This window comes from Falco punctatus, assembly GCF_963210335.1.
Source record: "Falco punctatus genome assembly, chromosome: 6".
NCBI classification, from domain to species: Eukaryota; Metazoa; Chordata; class Aves; order Falconiformes; family Falconidae; genus Falco; species Falco punctatus.
This window is the reverse complement of record NC_137585.1, coordinates 28,260,674-28,285,702: the sequence shown is the minus strand read 5'-3', so window position 1 is coordinate 28,285,702 and position 25,029 is coordinate 28,260,674. Positions and strand designations below refer to the sequence as shown.

At 44.5% G+C, this 25,029-nt stretch overlaps 1 protein-coding gene across 7 annotated transcripts in view; it reads left to right on the top strand.

Moving 5' to 3' along the window:
* Positions 1-25,029, top strand: part of TMEM178B (transmembrane protein 178B) — a 272,394-nt gene that overhangs the window by 235,186 nt on the left and 12,179 nt on the right. For 4 of the 7 annotated variants that reach the window (XM_080390888.1, XM_080390883.1, XM_080390885.1 and 1 more), the window contains one exon: positions 4,796-18,273. The exons of 1 other annotated variant lie outside the window; for it this stretch is intronic. In XM_080390888.1, the coding sequence (XP_080247014.1) occupies positions 4,796-5,046 (251 nt within the window). In that variant the 3' untranslated portion in view covers positions 5,047-18,273. Of the gene's footprint in view, positions 1-4,795; positions 18,274-18,296; positions 18,363-19,176; positions 22,948-25,029 lie in introns of those variants that run through there. 2 more of the 7 variants (XM_080390886.1, XM_080390884.1) reach the window with 2 other exon arrangements.

Below are 25,029 nucleotides of genomic sequence, written 5' to 3'. Positions count from 1 at the left end.
TGTACATCTGACAGCACAGTTTGTGAGTCATTTTTGCCTGTTGTAGGGGGGAGAGAGCAAGTGTCATTCCATCACATGTGGAAGAAATGCTTTCCAAATAATGAGAAAAATGATTTGTAGAGAGGAGGGTCTCAGAGGCTGACTTGGTGCCAAGATCATTTTTTACTAGTTTTTTGGATTTCCCTTGACTTCAAATCATCTCTAATATTAGGGATGAGAATGTTTAGATGAAGTTCATGCTAGCAGGGTCTGTTTGTGCACCAAAACCACCAAGGCTCACCTTTGTTTGCAGTATATCTAAGAAAGGTAGCAATTCTTGTCTCACAAAACACTGTGGACCCTGGAAAATCCCTCAAGCTCTATCACTGTGGAAGCCGAGCCAGGTCTGTGGATGAAGGATGTGGCTTCTGACATGGTTCAGGATTCAGAGGGGCACTAGCATGAGGCAAAATTAAAACAGATTAGGTATGAGTTGGTTGGAGCCTGTTTGTATTTGAATCGGTTCACCCACAAGTAGTTCTGCTCTCCTGTGGAGGCAAGGCTTGAAAACTGTAAATGGAGGCATTGCAGCCCCTCACACAGCCGGGCTGATTGAAAAGAGAAGGGAGTTTACCAAAAAGAAAAAAAATTCTAGCAGCAGAGGCCCATGGCTCTGCTTGATATAATCATGCTTACCAACAGCTACAGCAAAGGGCGCTGACTCATCAGCCACGCCGAATTAGGCTTTGACCAACAGTATTACCTGTCCCAGCTATCCCTCTCCTGACCGTGTCTGCCCCGCAGCAGGGATGGCAGTACCCCAATCTTATTCACATATATAGCAAATAAGTTCATCTCCATCCTAAACAAACTTCCGGCCTAAATGGAAGAGACATTCAGTGTAATTTTTAATATTCTTCTTCTGTAATATATAAGATGGAAAAGCGCAAGATAGCCATGAGGTATTTAATAGCTCAGGTGCTCAAACCACTGTTGATCATCAGCCTGTTAGCAGGACAGGCACTGTCAAAACCAGCCTAAGAGGAAGGGCAGCTGTCTGATAAGCAGTCAGGACAGAGGTTTGACTTCATGTCAAACAGCATTTTCTGTGGCACAGACACAGCTTTACATGAAATTTAATCTCTCACCTGACTGAAGCATTTTGCAGTGACACATGAATTTTCTTTGTCAAAACCACCACTGTTGCCTTGTCTCATTCATTAGTGTTTCACTTAGGATGACAACGTGTAAATCCCAGCACAAAGAACTTTGCGCATTCTGCTCTCCCCAGCTGCTGAAGGAGGAGGTCTTTATCTCCCCCATCTAGCTCGCATACCAGCACATTCCTGTTGGTCTCTTATTACCACCTGTCCTTCACATTCTGTGTGCCAGTGCCACGGCTGGACCCACCAGACTTCAGGTCTGTTCATCTGCTTGGGCCAGTTAAGGGAAGTGTTTTAAAGTTTGTATTGTGGCAGCTGCCTGGGGATGTGGGGCATTAGTGCCTGTGTAGGGGGCACCTCACTGATGGCAAGAACCTGCCAGGAAAGTGAATAAGGGATCAGTTTATTTTCTGGGGAGGAATGGAGTCTCAGGGTTGGGAATGCTTGACTTGCTAGTCCTGCTGGCTCTGAAGCACTGTGTCCATAGTGCAGGCAGGAGTGATAGCCTTCCTCCCCCTGCCATCCCAGCCTCACGTCTTCCCTGGACCAGCAGAGGCTACACTTTGAAGAGTAAGCTCAGTCTCTGCATCCCTTCCACCCATGACTCTTTCACTATGGTAGCCAACAATCGTGCACTTTGCAAGGATGATCCTTTTTGTTATATTGCCAGTTCATGAGGAAAAGCAAACAGTCATGAGGTAGTAACTGTACTCAGTAACCCTCCTGGTGAGAGACCATATTAACTGCAAGTGGGAACTTCTTGCTTGGCTGAATACAGACAACACATAGGACTCATATAATGGCCATAAAGATTCCTCCAGGTGGTATAAAATGGCATTTTTTGTGTCTGTAATGAATAGCACAAGGGAGGCTGATAAACCTGTACCATACAAGACATCTTGCAGAAGCACAGGGGGGTGACTGACTCAGGAATGTGCTATGCATCTGCTAACGTTGTGCATGGCAGTCATTATTTGTCGTCGTGGGATTAGCACATTCTCCACCGAAGGGGCAGGAAGGGGACATCCTTTTTTTAAAGAGGTCTCATGCTCATAGTTTGTTTTATTCTCTGTTGTGGTTACTTGTTCTTCTTTATTGTTCATTTGTTATGGGGCAGAATACCCCCAGCAAGGTGGAGTGCCAGTGTATTGGGCACTGTTCAAGTACAAAGAGTAAGCAACACTTGCTGCATTGAAGAGCTTGTGATCAAAACAGCGAAGACAAAGTGTGAAATCACAGGGAGTATTTGAAATCCAAAGTTATTTCCTTCCCTTTTGTACTTAGAAAATGCAGCTTCAGTCTGGCCACACAGATTTTCCCACCCACCTCTTTTAACGATCTTATATTTCAAAAAGAACTGAAATTATCATGTTCTTGCTAGCAAAGAAAGGCCTTTCATGTCATTTTCTATCCACAGCCATTTGAAATGAGCCACAGAACGTGGTTCAGAGGACAGTGGCTCTGATGGATCCTTTTTTTCCCCGATCCCACACTGTACTAGTCATGTAGATGTGTCACAAAGAGAACAACCGCACTCTTGCCAGATACCTTCATGTTACTGGATAACCTAAGTAATATAGTGAAACATGGAAAGGAGTTTGTGGTTTCTAATCAAACCGCCTGATTTTTGAGGAAAGGATTCTGTGAGGGAGACTTCCCCATTTATCCTGCTTTGTGCTTTGAAGTAGCATAGGGCATCTCTGAAGACAGCTCCAGAACCTGGGATCTCACAAGGCTTTTGCAAAAGTCCAGAGCACTGATTATAGACTAATTGGGTGCTAGTGAGAGGCAAGAAGGTTTTTTTTTTTATTTAAATAGGCATAAGTACCTACTGCAGCAGCTTGCTGGTCCTCACCGGTTCCCTGCGGCACTACCATAATATGAGTACTTACGAATAACTTGGGGCATCTGACAGCTATATATAACATTAGGGGAGGCACCCAGAGTTCACTTATTCCCTGACCTTTTCAACAGAGACTATCTAAGAGCAGGACTCCACAAGACATTGGAGTAAAGACAGTCCAAACAGACAAAGCAGTGATCAGAAGAGGGAACAGAGAGGGGGCCATGATGGTGGTCTCACAGCAGGTCCCTGATAGAGATTTGCCTGCAGATTCTACACCTGTGTGATGTTCCTACTAAGTAAAGGAGGTGGGTATGGTGGTGTATATACATTCCTACAAATGCCCCCAGTGTCTGAGCCTAATTCCCGGTGAATTCACCGCATAATCTTACCTGTGTCTTTGGAGTGGTGAGTGTAAAATCCATTTCTTCAATGCAACTGCAACTAAAAAGATCAAAGAAGCAGAGAAACAACTGGAAAAGTGTTGAAGGAGAAGAGCAGGAGCAGGGGCAGAAAGGAGTAGGAGGTAAGGGCACCAGAGCTTGACACTAAAACCAGGCTGGCTGTAAGTGCTTTGGAGGATTATGCTTTCTTAGGGATGGGACCAGGAAGAGTAGGAGATTCCTCACTAGCAGCTGCTAGTGCACAGATGCAGGATGTGCTGCACAGGTGGCACACACAGCACGCTACTGACCTGTGCATGAACGGCAGGACAACACATGGGACTGACCACACGTGTTACTTCAGCACGTCCTGTAGGTTGCCTTCTGTGCCCAGGGCTCTCCAGGAGATCCAGGGAGGCCCACATACAGAGGAATTAGAGAGGAAAAATAAACTAATAACTTTAGGTTGACTTTAGTTGTTATCTCTTGAGACAGGTGCGTAGTGTCTGTAGCTATCCATTATTTGGTGTGTGGGTGGCAACTGTGACATTTCAGGAACTCAGAGTTTAGCTTTGATGAAGCTGGAGGCCAAAGATCAAAATTAGACTCATCTGGGTGGGCTAAGGTTCAGTCTCATCTGATACATGTGTCTTTCCACAACACTTACCACCTGACAGAGTTATAAAGCCTGTCCTTGCAGTGTTCTCAGAAAGAAATGAAATATTGCTGCAGAGATGGAAAACAAGAACAGGATATTTTGAAGATTTCCCCAATAATGCAGAGGGCACCTAGACTGAGACTGGAGACGTGCAGAGGATAGAATCTGAATTTTATGAGGGATTTCAAAATTTTGACAGTGATATTTAAAAGGGGGGTATATAAAGAAAGTTTTTAGATTTTGATATAAGAAAAATCTGAAAAAATCTGCCAGGACATTTCAAATGTATAATTCAACAGAGCCAGAATACGTGAAGTATTTTGTAATATTTTCTTCTATAAAATCCATCACTGAAAAATTGAAATTAAACAAAAATACCAAGCTTCCCCCCCCCCCCCCCCCAAATAATACTGAAACATGATGACTCACTCTGTATTTGTCTAAAGCAAAATTCCAGAAAAATCAATGGTTTCATGAAGCATTCTGGTTCCCAAGAGGGTGCTTGTAATGAAAAGACCGTTCCTGTGGATGTTTCTCCATACAGCTCTGTTCAGCGTCAGATCAATATTCAAGGCTCTGGTGGCACTCAGTTCATTCCCTGTGGAGCTGCTAGACTAAGCCACTTTCTAGACAAACATCTTCCCCTAGGTATTTCCTTACTGCTTGCACCAGCTCTTCTCAGGCGACTTGGAAAGTGGTATGTCTATCACTCTTCTAACTTCTCTTTGTTTTTTTCCTCCCTTCTTCTCCCCTTCCCGCTCTCCTCCAGGAACCTTCTGCATCATTTCACTGTGCACGTGCGTGGCTGGAATCAACTTTGAGCTCTCCCGCTACCCCCGCTACCTGTACGGACTTCCCGACGACATCAGCCATGGCTATGGCTGGTCCATGTTCTGTGCGTGGGGGGGCCTGGGCCTCACTCTTATCTCTGGCTTCTTCTGCACTCTGGCCCCTTCTGTCCAACCTGTCCCCAGGACCAACTGCCCCAAATCTAGACCTGAGAATGGGACAGTGTGCTAAAACAAATAGCAAACAAATACACACACACACACACACACACATGCATATATATATGTCTATGTATATGTATACCTATACATGCATATATATGTATATATAATTATATATATATAATCTCAAATTAATGCCAGTGCCAAGGTAAAGCTGAGTCCAACACGGCACTCACATGTCCACCGGACTCTGTGTTGCTTCGTTCTTTCTCACAGCGATGGGAAAGCTTTTCTCTCACATGGCTCTTCCATCCGACTCTTAACTTCAGCATCATACCTTAGAGGTCGAATGAACATATAGTTGCACCTGCCCACTGCCATTTGGGAAGGGGAACAGGGGGTCCGTGTGGGGGATCTGGAACCAGAAATCTGTACAGGACATGGAGGGTGGGTGGGAGGACAAAAGCCTGTCCATTGCAGCCAGAAGGGAAAATGCAAACAGCAAGTGAAAGAGCAAATCAAGCATTTCAGCCACCTCTACAACATACCTCCTCAAGGTCATTCCCAGAAACCCACCCACTTTCTTCTTCTTTCTTAAAACAAAATGACAGAAGCCTGCCCTGTTATTGGTTTTGGGCTTTTTTTGGTTTTGTTTTTGTTTTTCTTAAAACATAGAAAACAAAATGGACAGAACGTGTGGGGAAAAGCAGAAAAGCATTTTTTCTCTTTGCCTGCCAAACTTTAGAGAGAAGCAAACAAGTGAAAATATAATAATAATAATAATAATAATAATAAAGAGATCTAACAAAATAAAAACAGAAAGCAACAACAAAAAAACCAACTCCATGAGGACATCTCAGCGGACTTTCCAACAATGCGGTTTTAATCTTCCAGCTGCCTTACATCCAGGCTTACAACTGAGGCTGAACTGCTAACGTAAATGCAGCAGAAGGCCTTTTGAAAATGCTGTGATACATGTGTGTATAAATTTTTCTTCCCTCTTCTTTTATTTATTTTTTTTTAAGAAAACAAAAAATTTAAAACATTGCAATGTGATTGTCCACTAAGTCATCCATGCTGTGTTTGTGGCCCAAGACTGAGGCACCGCAACTACAGAAGCGTGAGGAAAGCTGTCAGGTCTGAGACGGCATGTCTCCTCTGGTGGATTTCAGGATGGTTTTTTTGTTTTCATGGAGCATCTAAGAGTTCGGGATGGCGGATCCAAGGGAAGACTGACCAAGGAAAAGGGAGGTGGGGGGAGCCCTGACAGTTGTTCCTCCCAGATATCTGCTGGAGTGGGATTTCATCGAGTTTCCTTTTTGGATGTTTAAGACAACGGGGCAAAAGCCATTGCCGAGGAGGAAAGGGCAGCTAATTTTTGTAAGGGAGAAGTAAGAGACGCCTCTCATTGTGTTCATGTATGACAAATAAGACCTTCCGACATCTAGTCTTTGGAAACTGCCCTGGTTCACTGGACATCTCCACTCTCCATCTGGGAGAACTGTGCACAGATGGAAGCGAAAGGGTCAGATGCAGAGAACAGAGATCCATTTCCCATAAGTTCAAGTGTTGTATGATATAATTGTGAATCTGCAAATGTGACTTTCTCTCTTTTTTGGTCTTTCTCTTTTTCCTGCTGCTCCTCTTCTCTTCGTCTCCTTTTTCCCCTCACTCTGCTCTTCCCATTGTTCAGGTCATAGGTCCCAGAAGAGCTAAACGAACAGCTAAGTCTGCAGAGGTGGGTGAATGCCAGTAGAGGAAGCGAAGTGTTTTGGCTGTGAGGGCAGCGGGTCCTTGCAGGGAACAGTGGCTGAGCAGAAGGTGGGGAGGAAGGACCGAGGGTGTAACCAAAGGAAGTCTGAAGAGGCAATGGCTGAACGGCCATATCCTGGGGCGAGGGTACCACTGGCAAATAAACATATAGGCAAAGGGAGACAGGGCAGAGAAAAAAGGCCTCCCCAGAATCAACCCAACCCAACATGCTCTTAATTCAGGGATAGTACCAGCAATCCTTTCTTACACGATAGCTGCATGCCATCAGTCCTCCTTTGTCAATAAGAAGTCATCCTCTATATCTAAAAATATCTCTCCAGGAGGCGGCAACCTGTTGAGACTGTGCCTGCTACACAGAAATGAAGGCATTAATTTCCAGGTCATGCCATTTAAACAGCTGGCAAGAAAAAGTATTTTGCTTAGTTAAAAAAATCAAACCAACGAATAACTCTTATGTAATACAATTGCACAGCCATTTTCCTTCCAGTCCTGCTTCCCCTCCCCTTACACTTCGTGTGATAGTGTTGCTTTATTAATAGTACCCAAAGAAATGAAGTTTATGGAGGGCATTTTGGAGTAGGGTAGATTTGGGTTTCTTTCATTCTTTCTCGACTACCTGGCTTTTGCTTTCTCATGTCTACAAATTCCCCAAACATGCCAATGCCAGCTGCCAAGTCAGTGTGTTGCCACTGAAGTGCCATCCTTGGCAGCTGAAGTTTCATCATTTCATTCTCCATTAGATGTGACCAGAGAAAGTATTTATTTATTCATCTTGAAAATACAAGCCTTTTGAAGCTTCCTTTTAAAGTAGATTGGTTTATTTCTTTTTTCTGGAAAGATTTTCAAATAGAGTTGTTTTGGAAAGCTTTGAAACTGTTTGACTGTGCCTACTAGGTAAGGAGGCTGATGAACCATTGGACAGAAGAAGGAAATTAAAAATAAAAACAGCTCTTGGAAAGCTAAATGAAAATTGAAAGCAGAAAACCAGTAACTAAAAACTGAAAGAGACCTATAAAGAAATCTGTGATTTTTTTCAAAATTTGTGAAAAAAACTTCTCATTAAGATAATAATGCTTTAGGAAAATAACTGTTAGATTAAAACAGCTTTGAACGCAAACTTTGTTCTTCCTCTGCAGTGCTGAGTGTGATAGGATAGTTGTTTCATGTGAATACAGGTACCTGGAGTGACCCAGGCAAACTAAAGGGCGGAGGTATCTAGCTGGAGTCCACCATCAGGCCCTGTGCCATGGAAAGCAGTATGACAGTGTCTGTGATGATGTACCTTTGCATGGTCCGTGACTGTTTACAGCGTGTATTCTTTTACAGATACAGTTTTGAAAGAGGGCTAGCCGTATGATTTAAAGAAATGGAAATAATTTTGCTCTTTTATGGCCTCTCAAAGTTTTCTTTCTGCAGCTGGCATGAAAATAGTTCTGCCTTGATGAAGTGTTCTCGGATGATGTTGGCTTACAAGCTGTATATGAGCCTGTGTGTTTGTCTGTGTGGCAACGGTGGAAGAGGGTTATGATTATTTTTATTTAGAACAGAAGAGTGTTAACCCTGGATCTTTGGGCCAGTTCTGTGATTTTCTACTTGCTATAGCATAGGCTCTGTAAGGTCTGTGTGGCTGTGAAGCATCTTAAAAACTATTGAAGTAAGTGTCTGAAGCAGCAGATGATCGTATAACCTTAATCTCAAACTGGATGCCCAAATATTTCTCCAAACACCAGTTCTCTCATCTCTGCCTCAAGTAAGGGCAAAACCCCCTTGAGATATTGTGAATTTCCCTCCGTGCTACTCAGAGAACTGGAAGGAGCCCTATGTGCTTTGATACCCTTGAATGGGGCGCATAGCCTCACCACGCTTTCTGTTTTTCTGTTGGCTCAGACTCTTCTTTAGAGCAGGATTGACTCAAAATACATCCAGATTCAAATTTGCAATCATTAGCGTCTCCGTCTATCCTGAGCCAGAACACTCACATCTAGTCTGAGTTTCTGCATTTTGGGGAGGCTTTGAAATAATCTTTCTGAACAGAGATTCAAGCTTTTTGACTAGTGTGTCTTTTCTAGTTGGAGGAGCAGCTAATTAGAAATCTGCTAGCTGTGATCCTAACGTTAAGGGGCTTGATGCTGTCCCTCAGATCTGCTCTGGCAAAGTGCCTAAGCATGTGCTTTACTTGGAGCATGTGACTAATCCCCTTAACTTTGGTAGACTTATTCACATGCTTAAAGTTAAGAATGTGTTTTCCTGGATGATGTTCAGCTTCCTGCAGAGTCCAGCCCCCGCTCTTCTTTTCCTATCCCCCCTTGTGGATAAAGTGACACTGCTGGCCTAGCCTGATGTACCAGTGGGTGATTGGTCTCCCTTTCCATGAGGTGGTAACACAGGATCCTGTAGCTGGCAGGCCCTTTCCTGCACATGGCCTGTCATGTTGCACTGCTGGGACAACACGTCTCTATGCTCCAGAACTTCACTGCAGTGAACACAGATGTCACGAAATGCCAGTCCTAGGGGCGCAGGATGAATTGGCTCAGGCTGAGGTTTTGTGTGTAGTGACTCTTGCTTGTTGTGCAGTGAAGTTGTCCTGTGACCGCAGCAAGTTAGCTACAAGGGGTTCTGCTGTCCATCCCCGCCGGGGGCACTGCATACATGAGGGGGCTACATGGCAGGAGTCCATGTGCTCTGTATCTTACGGACTGTGTGGGACACCTTCTTCAAGCTAAAACTGTTTGCCTGTTAAAATTCCTGACTCATACTGGCCGCCTGTATATATCATCTCTCCCTTCTCCCTCTCTGCAAACACAGAACTGATCTTCCCTAATCTAAACAGTACAGTCCCTGCACTAGTTGGACTTTTTTTTATATCTTTCATTCCACTCCAGGGACAGTCACAAGTGGATCACAAACCACAAGTGACCAGAGCAATTTCTTTAAAATATTGCTTCTGAAAAATGTCCATTACTTTTAAAAGCGTTATTCTAGCTGCAGTAACAAATGAAAGGAAAAAAAAAAAAAAAACAACACAGCTCTCAGAGTCCTCTAAACAGAGGATCCTCATCCTTCCAGGAGAGAATCATGAGAGCAGGTATTCTGCTTTCCTGTAGATGCAAGTCATTTGGGACCATTTTTAGCTATGGCATGTTAGCTGTGCAGTTCATTGGACAGTGGATAAAAACAGCGTTGGTGAAAGAAAGAATTGATATGCAGGGGGTATCTCAGATTCCCAAGCATTCTGGAAGACTGTGTCTCCATGGTTGTCCATTTACCCACCATGCAGCACCTCCAAATCAGGCTCATCCCTGGAGCCCCACTGATAAGCAGAGCTCAGAAAAAAAAATCACTGTAATCTGTCCTTAATTCCTGAGTGCCAAGCTAACTGCCAGCAGTGAAATGGAGAGGAAATAATATGTTACCAAGTATAGTTTAAATAAAGACATACATTATTCGGGCTCTTTCTTCTGTGTGTCTCTACATAGCCCTATAAGGGCTATAGGAGTGCTCAGACACATTCACACAAACCAACACTGCATTTCCTTGCCCCCAGGTTTTTCAGTCTTTCATGGCCCGTACTGCTGTGCTCAGCCAGCCAGCGAGGGAAGACTCAAGGTGAAAAACTGAGACAGCTCTGAACGATTGCCAGGCACCACTGACAGACAAGGAGCAAAAAGTGTGCATGAAGCACAAACAGCACATAAAGATTAGTGATGAATGAAATTCCAAGGTCAGGAACTGAGTTTCAAAAAAGCCTAAAGTTTGACTGCAAACTCCAGGCTGGATCCATAAGATCTTGCTTCTGCCAATCTAAGCTGAAAAATCATAAAACCAGAGCTTAGCTCAAAACTTACTGTTTGCAGGTACAGCCAGGAATATAATGCATCTGTTCCATAGTCTGTCGAAGTCCATAGAATGCTTCCCCTTGGCTTCAGTGAGGTTTGGATCAGGTGCCTTAGAAAACATTTTAGTGCTGTCGTGATTAACACTGAAAGTGAAATGTGTGCTTACACACTCACAATATCTAATCTTTGGCTTTAGTAAGAAACAACCATCAGATGTTACACACACACACACACAATTTAAGGTTTCCTGCCTGCCTGCCCCGCTAATACCCCAATCCTACAGCTTTTTTCAGAGCCATAGTTAGAGACTGCAAACTTTTTAAAACAAATTACCTACTGTTGGTGCCAGGGGCTCTGACAACTCCCTGTTGACATCTGTGGGAGAACTGGAGCTTGATACAATGGTGTCATTTTAATTGCAGTTTGCCTTGCACGTGTTTAGATCTAACTTGGAGAAAGAGCCTAGATGACTGCCTCAATATATAGGCCACAAGAGGGAAATGAAATGCTGGTCACCTCTAGTAAAGCACTCCAGAATCACAGATCAATTGTCCTTCCTTGCTCAGGGAAGACTTGCAATGAAAATAATGGAGGCTTAGATAGGTTATCTCCAAGGGAAGGCAGGGGACTGGAAAAAAGGAAACCAAACAACAGTTGCTATAGGTCAAAATTGACGGCATTAGTAGCATTACGTGAGGACAATCCAATGTCACCTGTAGTATCAGCAGCAGAAACTGTCAGTCCCTCATAGGATTGCATTTTTATATTTTTCCTTCACTGATTAGCACGCCAGCAGAGTGGCTGAAAGCGACTTCAAAAGTTTTCTCGTGTAGGGCGTATACACACAGACACCCTCACTCCCCTCCACACCCAGACAAACACACGGGTACATCCCGCGTGATGTGGGTGCTAGTAACCTGTAAACATGTGTACTAGAGAGAAAATACACAGCAAAATGAAGCATAATAGTTTGTTTTCTATTAAATCAGGAGTTACAATGCAATTCAGATGCCATCTGCATCCATGTTAGGTTGTGTGTGCAGACTGCATGGAAACTATCTGATGAAGAGACATGGGGAAGCATAATACAAGTGGGACAAACTGGTATTTGCCATCAAATGTATTAGAATATTTAGGAAAGAGTTGCCAGTGTTGTTCTGATCCCAGAGATGCAGGGAAAGGAAGCAGCTAAGACACAAATATGTGTTTCTTTCTGCCTATCTTGCCTTTGGGCAGGTACCTCCAGCAGAAGAGGAGGCAGTGAACAGCTCAGGGCAGAAACATCCTGAAACACTGCAGCAAGACTCTCCAGAGCTGACCATCAGTGCTCTTCAATACAGGGTTTCTATAGAACTACTTCTGATCCAGGCAGTCCCGAGCTTGCCATCCTACCTCCAAAAACACAGTTGTGTCCACAAGTCCTTACTGTCTTCTAGTGCCATAGACTGTGGTACTAACCACGTATTTGTGATACATATGGGTGTCGCTTTCGGAGTGTGTAAGGCTAAGGGAAAAAAAATCTGAAGTCCCATCAGAAGGACAGCCTTGGTATTCACAAGACTGATGCTCACAGCCTGGTGTTGCAAGGTGCTTCTCAAACACAGATGGCCTCAGTCACAAGAGAAAAATCGCACCACATCACCTCCAAATCAGAAAACTTTTTGATCCCCTAGTGTAAAAATCCCGCTGTGCCAAGAGGCAGCACCACGGCAGGACACTACTCGAGTCTTATTTCTGTTCTCTGCAGAGGGCTTGTGCGGGCTGTGGCAGCATGAAGATGGTTCTTGCTGCTCGGCACAGTAGGGAGCTTCACACCCCTGTGGCTCCGAGCCCCACCTGTGGCAGCAAGGCAAAGGAATATCTCTGTAAAGGCAATTCCTTCCAGTGGCCTTGTTATTTTGCCAGCTGGTCAGAAATGCCCAAACAGTAAGAGCGATTCAGCAGTAGATGAGATAGAGCCAAATCTTCAAAAAGCTGTGTGACCTGCGGGTTTTGCCCCAGTTTCAAAGTGATGTAGACACCAAGGAGGATGAATTAGATACGGTTCAATCTCCTGGGGCCAGCCACAGAAAAAAGCCTCAGCATCCAATTCCTCCTTAGACAGTGAACAGAAGTAAAACACTAAATGCCTTTGGTGCCTACATATATTTTTTTTTAAATATACGCTCCTAATTTGCTTAAGCTCTTGTGACATTTTATCTCAAGAATAGTTTTCATCTGACTGTAAAGCATAAGGCTGTATTTTTTTATGAAGGGTTATTCATTAACAATATAGATCATAAGAAAAAGGCTTGAGTAATCAGAACAATAAAATAAAAGTGCAGCCTTAGACTATTCAGTTAGGGTGTACTGAATTATTTATAACTCCTGGGCACCAACAACAATCACAGACATCTAATTTAAACTGTTACTATTTTTACTCGGCAATTTCCATCACTTAGAGTGTTTATATTCATGTATTTGTTGTTTGATCTTTTGCAGGACAAAATTTCCCCTACTTAAACAGAAAAGCATATTTGGGGACTTTTGAAGATATTTTTCTGCAGTAACTTTATTTTTCTGCAGTAACTTAAATTATTTTAAAGCATTTTGAGGCCTAATATGACAGACATTAGAACTTTCAAAGCTGTAAAATGTACCTAAAATGGGTTTGAACTTCCAGTTCTTTCTCAAGTAAAATTCCCTTTGATTACAGGTCATTGGAATCAATGGGGAAATTGCTTCATTAACAGCTGTAAGACTAGGTCCTATTTATTGTGTATATGTGGTGAGGGGACTTAAGTGAGGGGGTTGTACTTACATGTCAGCCCACTTAAGGATCTTGTGCGTAGACACAGGAACAGTCACTACTAAGTGTCTCCAACTTTATACCAACCTCTTTTTGCAAAAAACAGCCATTATACATGTGTGTGGCTGAAATAATGCAGTGGTAAATCTAGCCCATAGGCTGACACACATATACATGTATATATGTATATATATGTGTATATATATTTGTAAATTTATGAAAAATGTCCATAGCTTCATGATTGCCTGAAATAACCTGAGGTTGATGTACAGAATTTCAGGCAAAGGACTGTTTCTTTTTCACAATCTTCATATGTATCTCAGTTTTAAATGAAAGCAAAGTTAAAAGTACTCTTTCCCAGGAAAATCCTCATTCCACCATTGTGCCAGCTGGGGAAGGGTACCACACTAAAGTCAGCAGCATGCACATCCACACACATATATCCAATCATAGGACTGGGTCTCGAGGGTTTTTTAAGGAAAAGAAATGGACTGGAAAAGCCACGGCAGAATTTCTGTTCCGCATTAGCTCTATCAACAGACTCACTTACTCTTCATTAAGAGGCCCTTTGTACAGATGCCGTTCTTCTGCACTAGGTGTACGTTCGTGAGGAGCACCGTTGTGAACGAAGTCGAGCTACGTGAAGGCCTGGATTTTCTGACCTGCACTCATCCGCATTAACCTTAGGCGCTTAACGGAGCTCTTCATGTTAATGGGCTCATCTCCTTTGGTTTCTTGTGTAGTTAATAAAGACAGTAGTTTCTAGATGGTCAACCAGTAAAACTGACATCAAAGTCAGCTTTAGAAGTTCCCTCTCACTCTGCAGAGTGACCACTCACCTATCTTGCGTGGTCCCAAGATCTTAAAAGATCTTAAACCGTGGTGAGATGAATCAGGGACCTAGTGCAGAAGAACATCCATATGGAGATCAGCCATGGCCCTGTGCTTCAGCTGCATGGCCTGGCTGACCATGCAAAACAGAGGTGTTAATTGTGGAAGACTGTTGGAACAAAAGGAGATGTTCATGGCAGCCTTCCCCTGCCAAATTGCAACATGACTCCAAATGATAGGGCTTGCATCAGCCCTTGGAAATGCAGGTAAGGTGAGTTCCTCTGAGGTAGTCTCCAGGCATAGACTACTGGGTGCTCCATTCAATGCTGGAGATCAGAGATCTTTGGTCTGAACTCTTCACCTTTCTCTGCCAGTCCTGGGCGTTGCTAAAGCAGTTCAACGAGTGAATTTACATCCTAAAATTTGAATGGCTGAGCTGTTTGAAGGTTACTTTCTTGCTCTGTCCCCAAACTGGCCTGAAAAAAGTCATCTAGCTGGTAGAAATAATCAACAAATTCTCCTCTAAGGTACACTCTGTGTAGTTTCATATTTTTTTCCCTATGTTAATAACTGCTTTACAAACTGTTTACATGGAGATTAAAGAGATTGCAGTTTCATCCCTTATTGTTGGGATTATAGTTGTCCTCAGAAAAAACAACCTGAGGACTCAACAGGAGAATGAACTGTGACTGCATTATTCAGAAAGCTGCTCTGACAAGGCTGAACGTACGTCTCCATCTCATGGTGAGAGTCTCTCAGAGCCAAAATTTGGAATCACATATTAAAAGCAAGTCTGTCTGGAAGGACCAGTGATTTAATCCAGTATAAGAATTCAGGAGGTCTTACATATTCCTATATTTTACCTGAATAAAACAAACACAGTCAGAGGAGTGGGAGAATTAAACTGATTTCTGTAAACTCCAGAGCTAAGTGAACTTTGAATGTTGTGCCAGGGTGTGGTCACTACTAATTATTTCTACGGCTAAATGTAAGTCAGTAACTTGATAATCTTCACCCATCTCTCAGAACGACTTTATTTTTTAAAATACTGTTAAGGTTATGACAAGAGGGAGTTTAGCTGGCCTGCAGGGACCTGTAAAGTACAAATACAATACTGTGTACCAGTACTTAGGGAAAGACTTTAGCGAGAATGTGGAAGATAAAGCTGAGTTGCAGGGATCAAAAGTTATTTTTCAGCATGGCATCACCTTGACCAAGCTGTCCCGTTTCATCCTGACATTCCTCTCCTGTTCTCCCTTTCCCTTTTTTGAGGAATCAGACATGTGCCCCTCTCTCCCTCTCTTCCTTTTCCTCCCTCTGTGTGAGAATATAGAGATGCTTCCTGTAAAGACGTTTTTCTCTAAATCCCATTCCATACCAGCTCTTGCATACGTGACTGTTTTGTTATTTGAGATGTCTGTGAAAAAGAAATAAAGGCTTTAAGGGTGAATTCTGGAAATAAGGAGCTTGAGAATAAATCAAATTTAAGGATGCAGCACCATTTTCTGCATGATTTTTCAGACTGTTCCTAAATTCTCGTCATTGCCCTCCTGCCCTTCCTCTCTGTGAGAGAGATGAGGAGGTTTCTGGGATGTGGGACTCTCAAAGGTTGCTCGTTTTGTTGTCAACTCACTGTGCCCCATAAGGGTTTTGCAGACTTTTCAGAGTTTTACTGTCAAAGGAAACCTCCTTTTCAAAGGCGATAAAGTCAATGTGCAACATTGTGTGGGAGGAGGCTCTAAAGGGTGATTCTGTCCCAGTTCATCTTTCTTTCCCGTATCTTTACAACAGCGCTGCGTGTCCAGCCATGCACACTCTCCTCGCTGCCGGGCTGACTTTGCCAAGGGTGCAGCTTGCCAAGGGAGGCCTGCCTGGTCCCTCAGCCCCATGCTGCACTTGGATTATCTTCTTGGATAATCTTCCACTTTCTCTTAAAACAGAACCGTCTCACCTGCTAATGAAAGCCATAACCTACTCCTGCGACGCTGCAACAGGGAGAGAAGGCACAGCCTCCCGTGGGACAGCAGCAATGCCTGGCACTGGGGTGATCCAAGGCAGTAGGCAGGAGGAGGGATGGAGCTCACATGGCCACCTCACATCAGAGAGCTAAAGCATCACCTTGCCTTGCCAGCTCCACCGTGCTGCTCGCGAACCACTCAGCCAGTTCAGAGGGTGGGTCTGACTCCTCGCTGACTCAACTCCTATGGCAAAACATGGCCGGGCTGTGTGAAGGTACTAGCGTTTTGCACAAAGGTCAGTGAGAAATGAGACTCGCTGGACTCTTGTCCCCACACAGCAGGTACATCTCAGGCAGATATTTGCTCTTTAGGATTTCTTCTGCCACAAGTAATATTCACCCTAGTCATGAGCTGCCACACTGGCCAAAAGTTTTTGGAAGGTTCCCTTTCCTTGGCTCCTTCATTGGTCCTTTTTTCCTTAAGAAGCATCTTTTTGCTCAGAAGAAATTAAACAACTCCCCTAACCATCCTTTGGTGATGACAAAAGTCGCAGTCACCACTGTCTCTAATTGACATTTTGAGAGGCTTAGGATAATAATTCACTTAAATGCTTGTGAATTGAAGTACGTCAGCCCTTTTCTAGGACTTTCCCAAGTAAAATGAGATGACTGGTACAAGACATTTGTCAATGAGATGCATCTTGGCCAGATGTTTATGTTTCCTCTAAGTGCAGTACACACGTATCAAAGCTGGATTAAAAAAGACCTAGAATGCCACAATACTCAGGCATAATCAGAGAAATGCATTGATACGTTGCATTTATCTGGCATATTTTCTCTTCAGAAAATTTTACAGGTATAAGTCACACCAGACCTGTCTCAGGCAGGTTTGTATTATAGCCACTGTAGAGATGGGAAGCCAAAAGCCTGGGGAAAGACCTGATGCTTAGTGGTTTGATGCCCCCTTCCAGCTTCTGCTAGCTGCAGGTGGAGTCTTCTGTTTTCAGCACTTCTTAAAATCCAGACTGTAGCTGGTTTATCCAAATCTGCAATGGTTTAAATGTGAAAGCCAGGATTAGAACACTCAGGATCCTGACTTCATCAGAGCACTGCTACAGAGCTTTGATCCCACAAAGCACTTGCCCAATTTCGAGCATGAATGTCACACTAATGATGTTATTGCCATGCTTAAAGCTAGGCATATGCCTAATTGCTTTGCTAGGTTGGGAATTACATTGAAATATATTAAACTAGCATATTTAGAACATCCAAAAATGTTTCAATTTCTGGAATTTTTCAGGCATTGTCAAGGATATTTGAACTGTGTATGCAGCCGCTCAAGCAACTGGACCACTTTTTAGCCAATTTGCACAGAGTTTAATGCATATAATAAATAAAAAAAATAAGAATTTGGGTAGTAACATCCAGTTGTCAGAAGTAATTGAGACTGGCATGTCCTGTGAGGTTCAGACTTCAGTGCTGCTGCAAGAGGCAAAGTGGCTCCTGTGGCCATCGGTGCTAACGATACATCAACAATAAGTGACTATTACGTTAGGCTGTTCTGGTAAGATGTGAGTGTGGTGGCTAATTTCACAAGTAATGTGACATCTTATCAATGTATTGTACTTTTCCATTTCTTCCTGTAAACTGTTGCAGGAGAGGTGAACAGAGGTTGTTTAAACATGAAACAAACCCAAACTTCTTGTTCCTTTAATCCAAGGTGCTAATCTGCAGACCCATGGGTGTTCATCTACATGCATTGGTGTTTGCTCGACCATGGCCCTGAAGGATCATTTTAGTGGCAGGATTGAGATCAGGGAACTAACAGGGGGAAAGAACAAACCCCTGTAACTTCGAAAGACAAAAGTTGCAGAAAGCATCACAACTGCCAAAAAACTGGCTACATATTACAATTTTCCTTTTGTTTTGATTTTGTTTGCTTTTGGTTTTATCCAGATTGGCAAAGAATACTGTATTTCCATTGATTAAAATCTTGTCTGGTAACTAACTAAAGAACTTGTTCATGGAAAATTTAAAAATAAATAAGTAAACTGTCAGTTGTGGAATGTAAACTGATTAAACAAATAAAAAAAATCATGTTGTGTGTTTTAAGCGGCTGTGTCTGCTTGTGTCAGGAACAAGGCTGGACACCTCTCACCATCCCCAGATGAAGGATGAAGGACAAAGAGCAGAACTGGAAGGTGGGTGGCCTCTAAGCAATGGGGTACTGGAAATGCTCTTTTAAAACTGTTAATAATAATGATTGGACGGCTTCTGATCAGAAACACTGCAGGAAACATTAGAAACACAACCAGTATCTCAGCCTGACTATTTATGAAGAGGGTTTTCTGCCAGTCATAGAAGGGATTGATTCCTCCTGGAGCCTTGGGAACTGCATGTACTCTAACACCATTAATCCCTTCTGGAGCCACCTAACATGTCGAAGTCTGTGGCTTGATTGAAATGTATAGAGACATCGCAGCAGTTTAGCCCCCACCTTCCTCCAGTAAATAAACAAAACCAAATATGAAATACAGCCTTTCGGGTTTCCAGTGCTCGGCTGTAAAGGCTTCAGGAAACCTGGCAAGCACAACGCTGCACTGATATTAGTGCTTCCTCATTGCACTTGTATCCTCAGGACAACAACAGCGAATTAGACATACATTTTCTATGCAGCCTTGAGTGTGCAACTAAAGCCAGGCTGCAGGTATCCCAGGTTGAACATGCAAGGATCTTTCATAACAAATGTAAATGTAAAAAACCCTACCCCAAATGTATAAAAAGAAATTAAGAGGAATGGGCAGAAGTGCTTTCAGCTGTCCCAGCAGAGGAAAAGCAGAAGAGTAGGTCAAAGAGAAAACCACAACTTTTTAATTTTTTGTTCAATGAGTTTTAAATTAATTTGCCTAGAACTAAATTGTTTCAAAAAATGCAGGCAAGGTATGTTTAAAATGTGATTATTTTGTTGGGTATGGTGTTAAATATTGAACTTGTCTGTGTTTTTACCTGATTCAGCAGTTGTACCTATCAAGATCTGACAGTCAAATATAAGAAGGCACCTAAAACATCCTGCCAGGTGGCACGTTTTTCTAGCTGATGGTTCTTCCCAAGCTGACTAGTTTTTAACAACAGACTTTGGGCTGTAGCAACAACAGTCTCCTGCAGTTCTCCGGGTGGACTCCTTCCTGCCCCCAAAGAGGTGCTGTCTAAAATATCAACTGCAGTAAGGAACCAAATGAAGGGTCTGAATGAAGAGGCATAAAAGGGGATTCTCTGTCAAAAACCTCATTGGGACTAGCATAAATTCCTTCGCCTCTTCCCTGTCACTAATGGCTCAGTGACATCAGAAATCTCGGGAATATACTAAACTCAGAACTTGGAGGATGTACCTATTTTTGCCACATTTTGAGTGAAATTGCTTGCATTACCAGTACTTATGACCTGCCTGCTCCTGCAAATAAAGTCTGTGGGGTGAAGCAGAGAGCAGGAGGGAGAAAGAGCCGGCTGGAGGCTGCTGAAGCTGCAACCCTCCCAAGGCAAATGAAGAGAGTGAAGGCTGTACAGCGGTGTGTCGGCACCATGGGGGATTAAAACTCATTTGATTAAAAGTCTCTTCTTCTTGCTTACCCTTGCCTGTGCCTCCAGGCACAGCCACCCACCCAGCCATCCTCATCTGCTTACTGACACCTCTGGTTTAGCAGTAAATGCTGGTGGTAGGGGCAGCTCAGGTCTTTGCTCTCTGCCATCAGCAGAGGCAATGCGATTCATTGGTGCTAAAAATGGAAGCGTGCAGATCTCGCTTTGTGGCAGGGGAGAAAGCAGGTGCTCTCTTTTGTGGCAGCAATGGCAGGGAAAGCCTCAGGAATGTGGCCGCTGGGACAGAGGGCTCAGCTGCTCAGTGCTTGTGCAGGGAAGGGGAAGAAGAACATGAACTGAAGGAGCTGGCTGCTGTTTGAAGGTAGAGCTAAAGATGCCATCGTGGAAGCGTCTGCACTGCAGAAAGAGAGTGGCCTCACTTCAGGAAAGATTTGTACATAGAACGCCAGGTTTGCATTAGCTACACGAGGGCTGAATTTTAACCCCCCAGCGTACTGGTGCTCCCTGCAGTGCCTGGGCTGCCCAGCCCTGTTGCTGCAGGCTCCATGGTGCTTTGCCCGCTGCTGCTCACTCCTTGGGGTCCAGCCCTCTGGCACAAGGGGAGATGCCATAGCACCACACAGGAACCTGCAGTCCGACTAGACAAAGCAGGCAGAGAGCAAGAGAAGGGAAGACTCATTAACTTCGCCAAAGAAGACACGGAGAACAGAGGGATTTGAATAACTCAACATCACACAAGCTGCCTGTGGCAGAGCAGGGGCTTGCTGTGCCCTTGTTAGCTGTCTCAGTTGGGAAGGCAAGGGCTGAGGCTGCCTTGCATGGACACTGCTTCCCTGCCATGCTGGCACCCGCACTGGGCAGCTCACCATTTGGGGAGTGTAGCAGGAGTGCCCATCTCTCATGTCCAACTCCCACTTCAAATTAGCGCTATCACATCCAAAGATACCTCCGTCTATTCAAGATTCCACCTAGTCATGAAGGGAAGTAACTACTGACTGACTTAGGAAAGAAAGTAGTGAATATTTTGAGAATTAGGTTTAGGAAATCTACCTTTGGCTTCTTCTGCAACACAGTGGGGCCTTGGCAGATTGAATGGAGGGACAGGGGGCAACAACTCCAGCTCTTCAGAGCAATGAAATCCCTTGCTCTGCCCCTGAGCAGCACCTCAAAGCACAGCTTTCCCTTTGCTTTGGGTATCTCCTAATGCTTTGTGCCCACACAGGAATAAGGACCCTCTCGCTGAAATACAACTGCTGTTTCAGAGGCAGGATAATCTCATGGTAACCTTTCTTGTCAGAAGCGCATGATAACTGCAGCAGACTGGGGCTGCATGGGGTGAGGATGCTGGTAATGAAATGCTTTCATAGCTCGACACTCATTATTCCATTACCTTATTGGGCTCTTCCCCAGGGGCCCTCTAAAGAGTCACGGCTGAGCTCTTTTCCTGCAGAGACCAAAACCAGGCCACCTAACAAGCTACATTTACTAAAATTTTCACTCTCTCCCGGCTCAGGGGGAGTGTGGTCTTGTTCATTTGCATCAGACAGAAGTGGAAGAACTATGCCAGCTCAGCTATGATTTTATCAGCCTGCTAACCCACGCCAAACAAAGCAATCGGCCTGTCACCAGCCAGGAGTGACAGAGGCTGCTGCCACCACAAGACTCAGCACGAAGGGGCCATACTTGCCCCAGGGTCCCCAGCAGGCTTCAACCGCCATCTCTCTGCTACCCTGCATCTGCTGTCAACTTGCAAAGGTTGAACACTGACCATTTCTTTGCAGGAAGCTGCACTTTCCCTTTGACTGCTTAATTCCCTGCAATTTCTTCCCATCCTCAGATAAACCCTTGGCCTTCTCAATTCTGAAATTCAAAGTGGTCATCACTGGGAGCGAGGACCTCACCCGGAGCTGGCTGCTCAGAGTGAAGCCTGCCTTAGCCGCGATAGCAAAGCCCTCTGACAGAGCTCAGCTCTTTACCAGGAAATGAGCCGGTGGCCCAAGGGCATGCCCAGCAGCGTGAGAGCTGTACTGCCCACAGACACAGTCGGAGAGAGGTCACAGACACTAAGCCATCATCTTCCCCTGCTCAATACCCCGGAGACAGCCCTTTCAGTCAGAGGTGGTGGTAGGTATTTCAGGAGGTATTAAACAGGAGAACTGGAAGCACTAGGCATCTTGCTTTGGCTTTTGCTCACTGTTCACAGTGTTATATGGCAGAATGCATGCCAGAACACAAAGGGAGAAATAAGCCGTGCCATTAGAAGAATGTGATTTGGAAAAGCAGAGGCAACCAAAGGGTGAGAGAAGGGAATAAAATGCACAGGTGAAGTCTTTATAGCCACAGTCAGCACTGGGAGTTGGCCATATGTATTTGAAACCGCTATGCACAGAAAGCTGGTTAGTACTTCAATGCCTTCTGATGGCTAAATAAACTTCAAGTGAGCACACACATGCATGTACACATGCAGACACACGTGCAGCCTCAACTGGCAGGTAAAACACAAAACAAAACTGAATATCAATCTTCACAGCAAGGCAGATTTCCTTCTCTTCTGTTACGTTTTCTTACAAGCTTCCTGCAAACCTGTCACAGAAAAGGAGACTGAGAGTGAAACAAATTGCTCTGTGCATTAAACAAAGGCTTGACTTTTCAGTTTCACATTTGGGGTGTCTCCAACAGGCTGCAGTTTCTGCTTCATTTAACGTAGCTTGTTCCCTTTTGGAGTTCTCAACCCACCATGTTTGTGGCAAGAAGTACCACGTGCTGAGGTTTATAAGGAGCTTTCATTCAGAACAGGTGACTGCTGAGTCCTCCCTTCTGTCAGACAGAAGTTCACGCATTACCTTGCATTTCTCATCTCTTCCCAGCTACCAATTTTCAAAATTAGAAATCTAAATATTACTGAGACTTCTAATGTTCCATCAAACTTGTTTGCAAGTAGCCAGTGGATTCAAAAGTTGATGTGGACAGATGGGAAGACATGAAGTGACAGAATCTTCATTTCCTTAGGAAACAGGTCTAAAAATATTATGTTCAAAGTTCAGCTTTTTCTGTGAAGAAGCAGTTTCCTGGGAGGCCCAGCCAAGCCAGTGGACACAGGTGGCAACAGCAGCTCTGTGTCCTGGGTGACACTTTTGCCCATCACAGCTGTCATTGCTGTTCCTGCCTAAGGTTCATCATGTTGGCTCTTCCTTTTGACGTGCGGAATTAGACTCTATAACTCAAAAGTTATAAAGTAGGTATGTTTATTGCGCGCAGATGCACGGGGGATCGCTCCTCCACAAGCGTGCATGCCCGAAGTGACGAACCACCTCACAGTTATACAATAAAACAAATGAATATTCAATTAACACCTATACATATTCGTTACCTAAACCCCGCTTCGTATGTTAATTAGCTTATCAGTCCGTTTCCTGGAATGTGGTGGTCTTGCAGGTTTGTAGGTGATTCATGTCCTTGTGACCATCCGATCTTCTCCAGCAAGGAGACTTAGCACTCCCTCCCCCTAGATAGCATTGGAATATCTCTCATCCTTTTCTCATTCTCTTTTAAATAGCCCCTTTGTTAAAGGAAGAAGGGCAGGCGTCTCCTCAAAACTGTAGTTGTCTCCTCAGAGCTGTGTGCCTATGTGACCAGACACCGCACCCATGACTAGTCACCGTACCCACATTCCTGAGTAGACATATACGATCACAGTCGGTGTCCATCATCCCCATTTCGCACTATTTCTCCATATCACTTTCAGCTGGGAGGCTCTGTGGTTTTGAGGTCTTTGCTCTGTCTGAGCCCTGAAAAAGGAGCCCACCAGGGAGGATGATACAGAAACACTCGTGGTTGGAGCAGAGATCCACATTGTCTGAGGCAGGACCTGAATGCTCCCAAGATAAACCCGGCAAGTTGAAGCATATCTGAAGAGACGGGAAGATGCCCTGAGTGAAGCTGTGTCTCAGGATGGGCAGCCAGCCAGGCTTTCCTCCCCCCTCTAGCTGTAACAGCGCCATCCTGAATGGCCTTGCAGGAAACCTTGCAAGCCACCCGTCTGCCTTGTTTGCCCACCAGTAAGCAGGGATGGAGGCTAACATCTGTAAGAGCTTATTGTGAAGGCTACTAAGGTAGTGCTGCTAGAAAAGTTGCCAGGTGGCATAGTCCCATTCTGTACAAAACAGTCCCAGAGCTGCCTTTTCACCATTTTGCCAGTAACAACAAATTAATTTTCACCAACCTTGCGACTTCTCTGGAGAGCTAGATGCGAGTCACACATTTATTAGTAACATGCTCACCTATTATTGAACACAGAGTGTGCTGATGCAGCCCAGGGGCTCGCAGGACTCGGTAACAGGGGTGCAGGAGGTCACGCACCAGCTTCACCACCCCGCGTGCGTGGGGGGAGGGGAGCAGTGCTCTACCCCCAGGCAGTGCCGAGGTGGCTGCCAGTGCTTGGCCTCCAGGCAGCGTTCCCAGCCAGCACTGTGGATGGCTCTCGATTGTCCTGTCAGGCCTTTGCTGATAAGTACTTAAATTGAGCGAGTTCATCCCATAAAATTTAAGGAAGAAGCAGGAGGACAGAAGAATGAAAAGCAATGTATTTTTCTTTTAGCACTTCTCTTTTTCTTATTTTCTCCTGAAGTGTCAGCACCTTAAATAAAAAGCCTTTTACTGCCTCACTGCTGCCTGCATCCAGTCACAAATAGCGCATGTTGCTGGAAAGAGGCCAAGGTCTCAGCTGGCCAGCACCACCCTCAAGGGTGTCACCTCTGTGCAGAGCCCTTCGTTCTCCTTTCTCTCTGTTTCTCCTTTGCTGTCACATTCGCTCCTGCCCGCTCAGAAAACACTCGCCTTTTGCTTGCAGAGATCGGAGGAGGTTGAGGGCAAACTCCCGAGGTCTGCTGTTTAGCTTCCATCTGATCAAAAGAATGGCCAGGAGGAACGACGTTACTGATTTCCAGTTTCTCACAGTTCATTTCCAAACTTGTGAACCACACTGAGAGCTGACAAAGTACAGCTCTGTCCCTGCTTCCTCCTGCAGCCCCGAGGAGGGCTGGCTAGGAAGGGATCTCCTACAGATTCTGCTTCCTGGGGAGCCCCCATTAAGCAGTGTGAGAGCGCTGGAGATCAGAAACTCCTCTCTCAAAAAAAGAAACATGTCTTCTCCTCAGCAGCTCCAGGCAGAGTCAGGGTACCCTGTCACCGGGCCGAGGGAGGATGAAAGGGGGTCCGGAGTGGGACCTGCAGCCAGGCACAGATCACTCTCAACCACGTAGCAAATGCTAA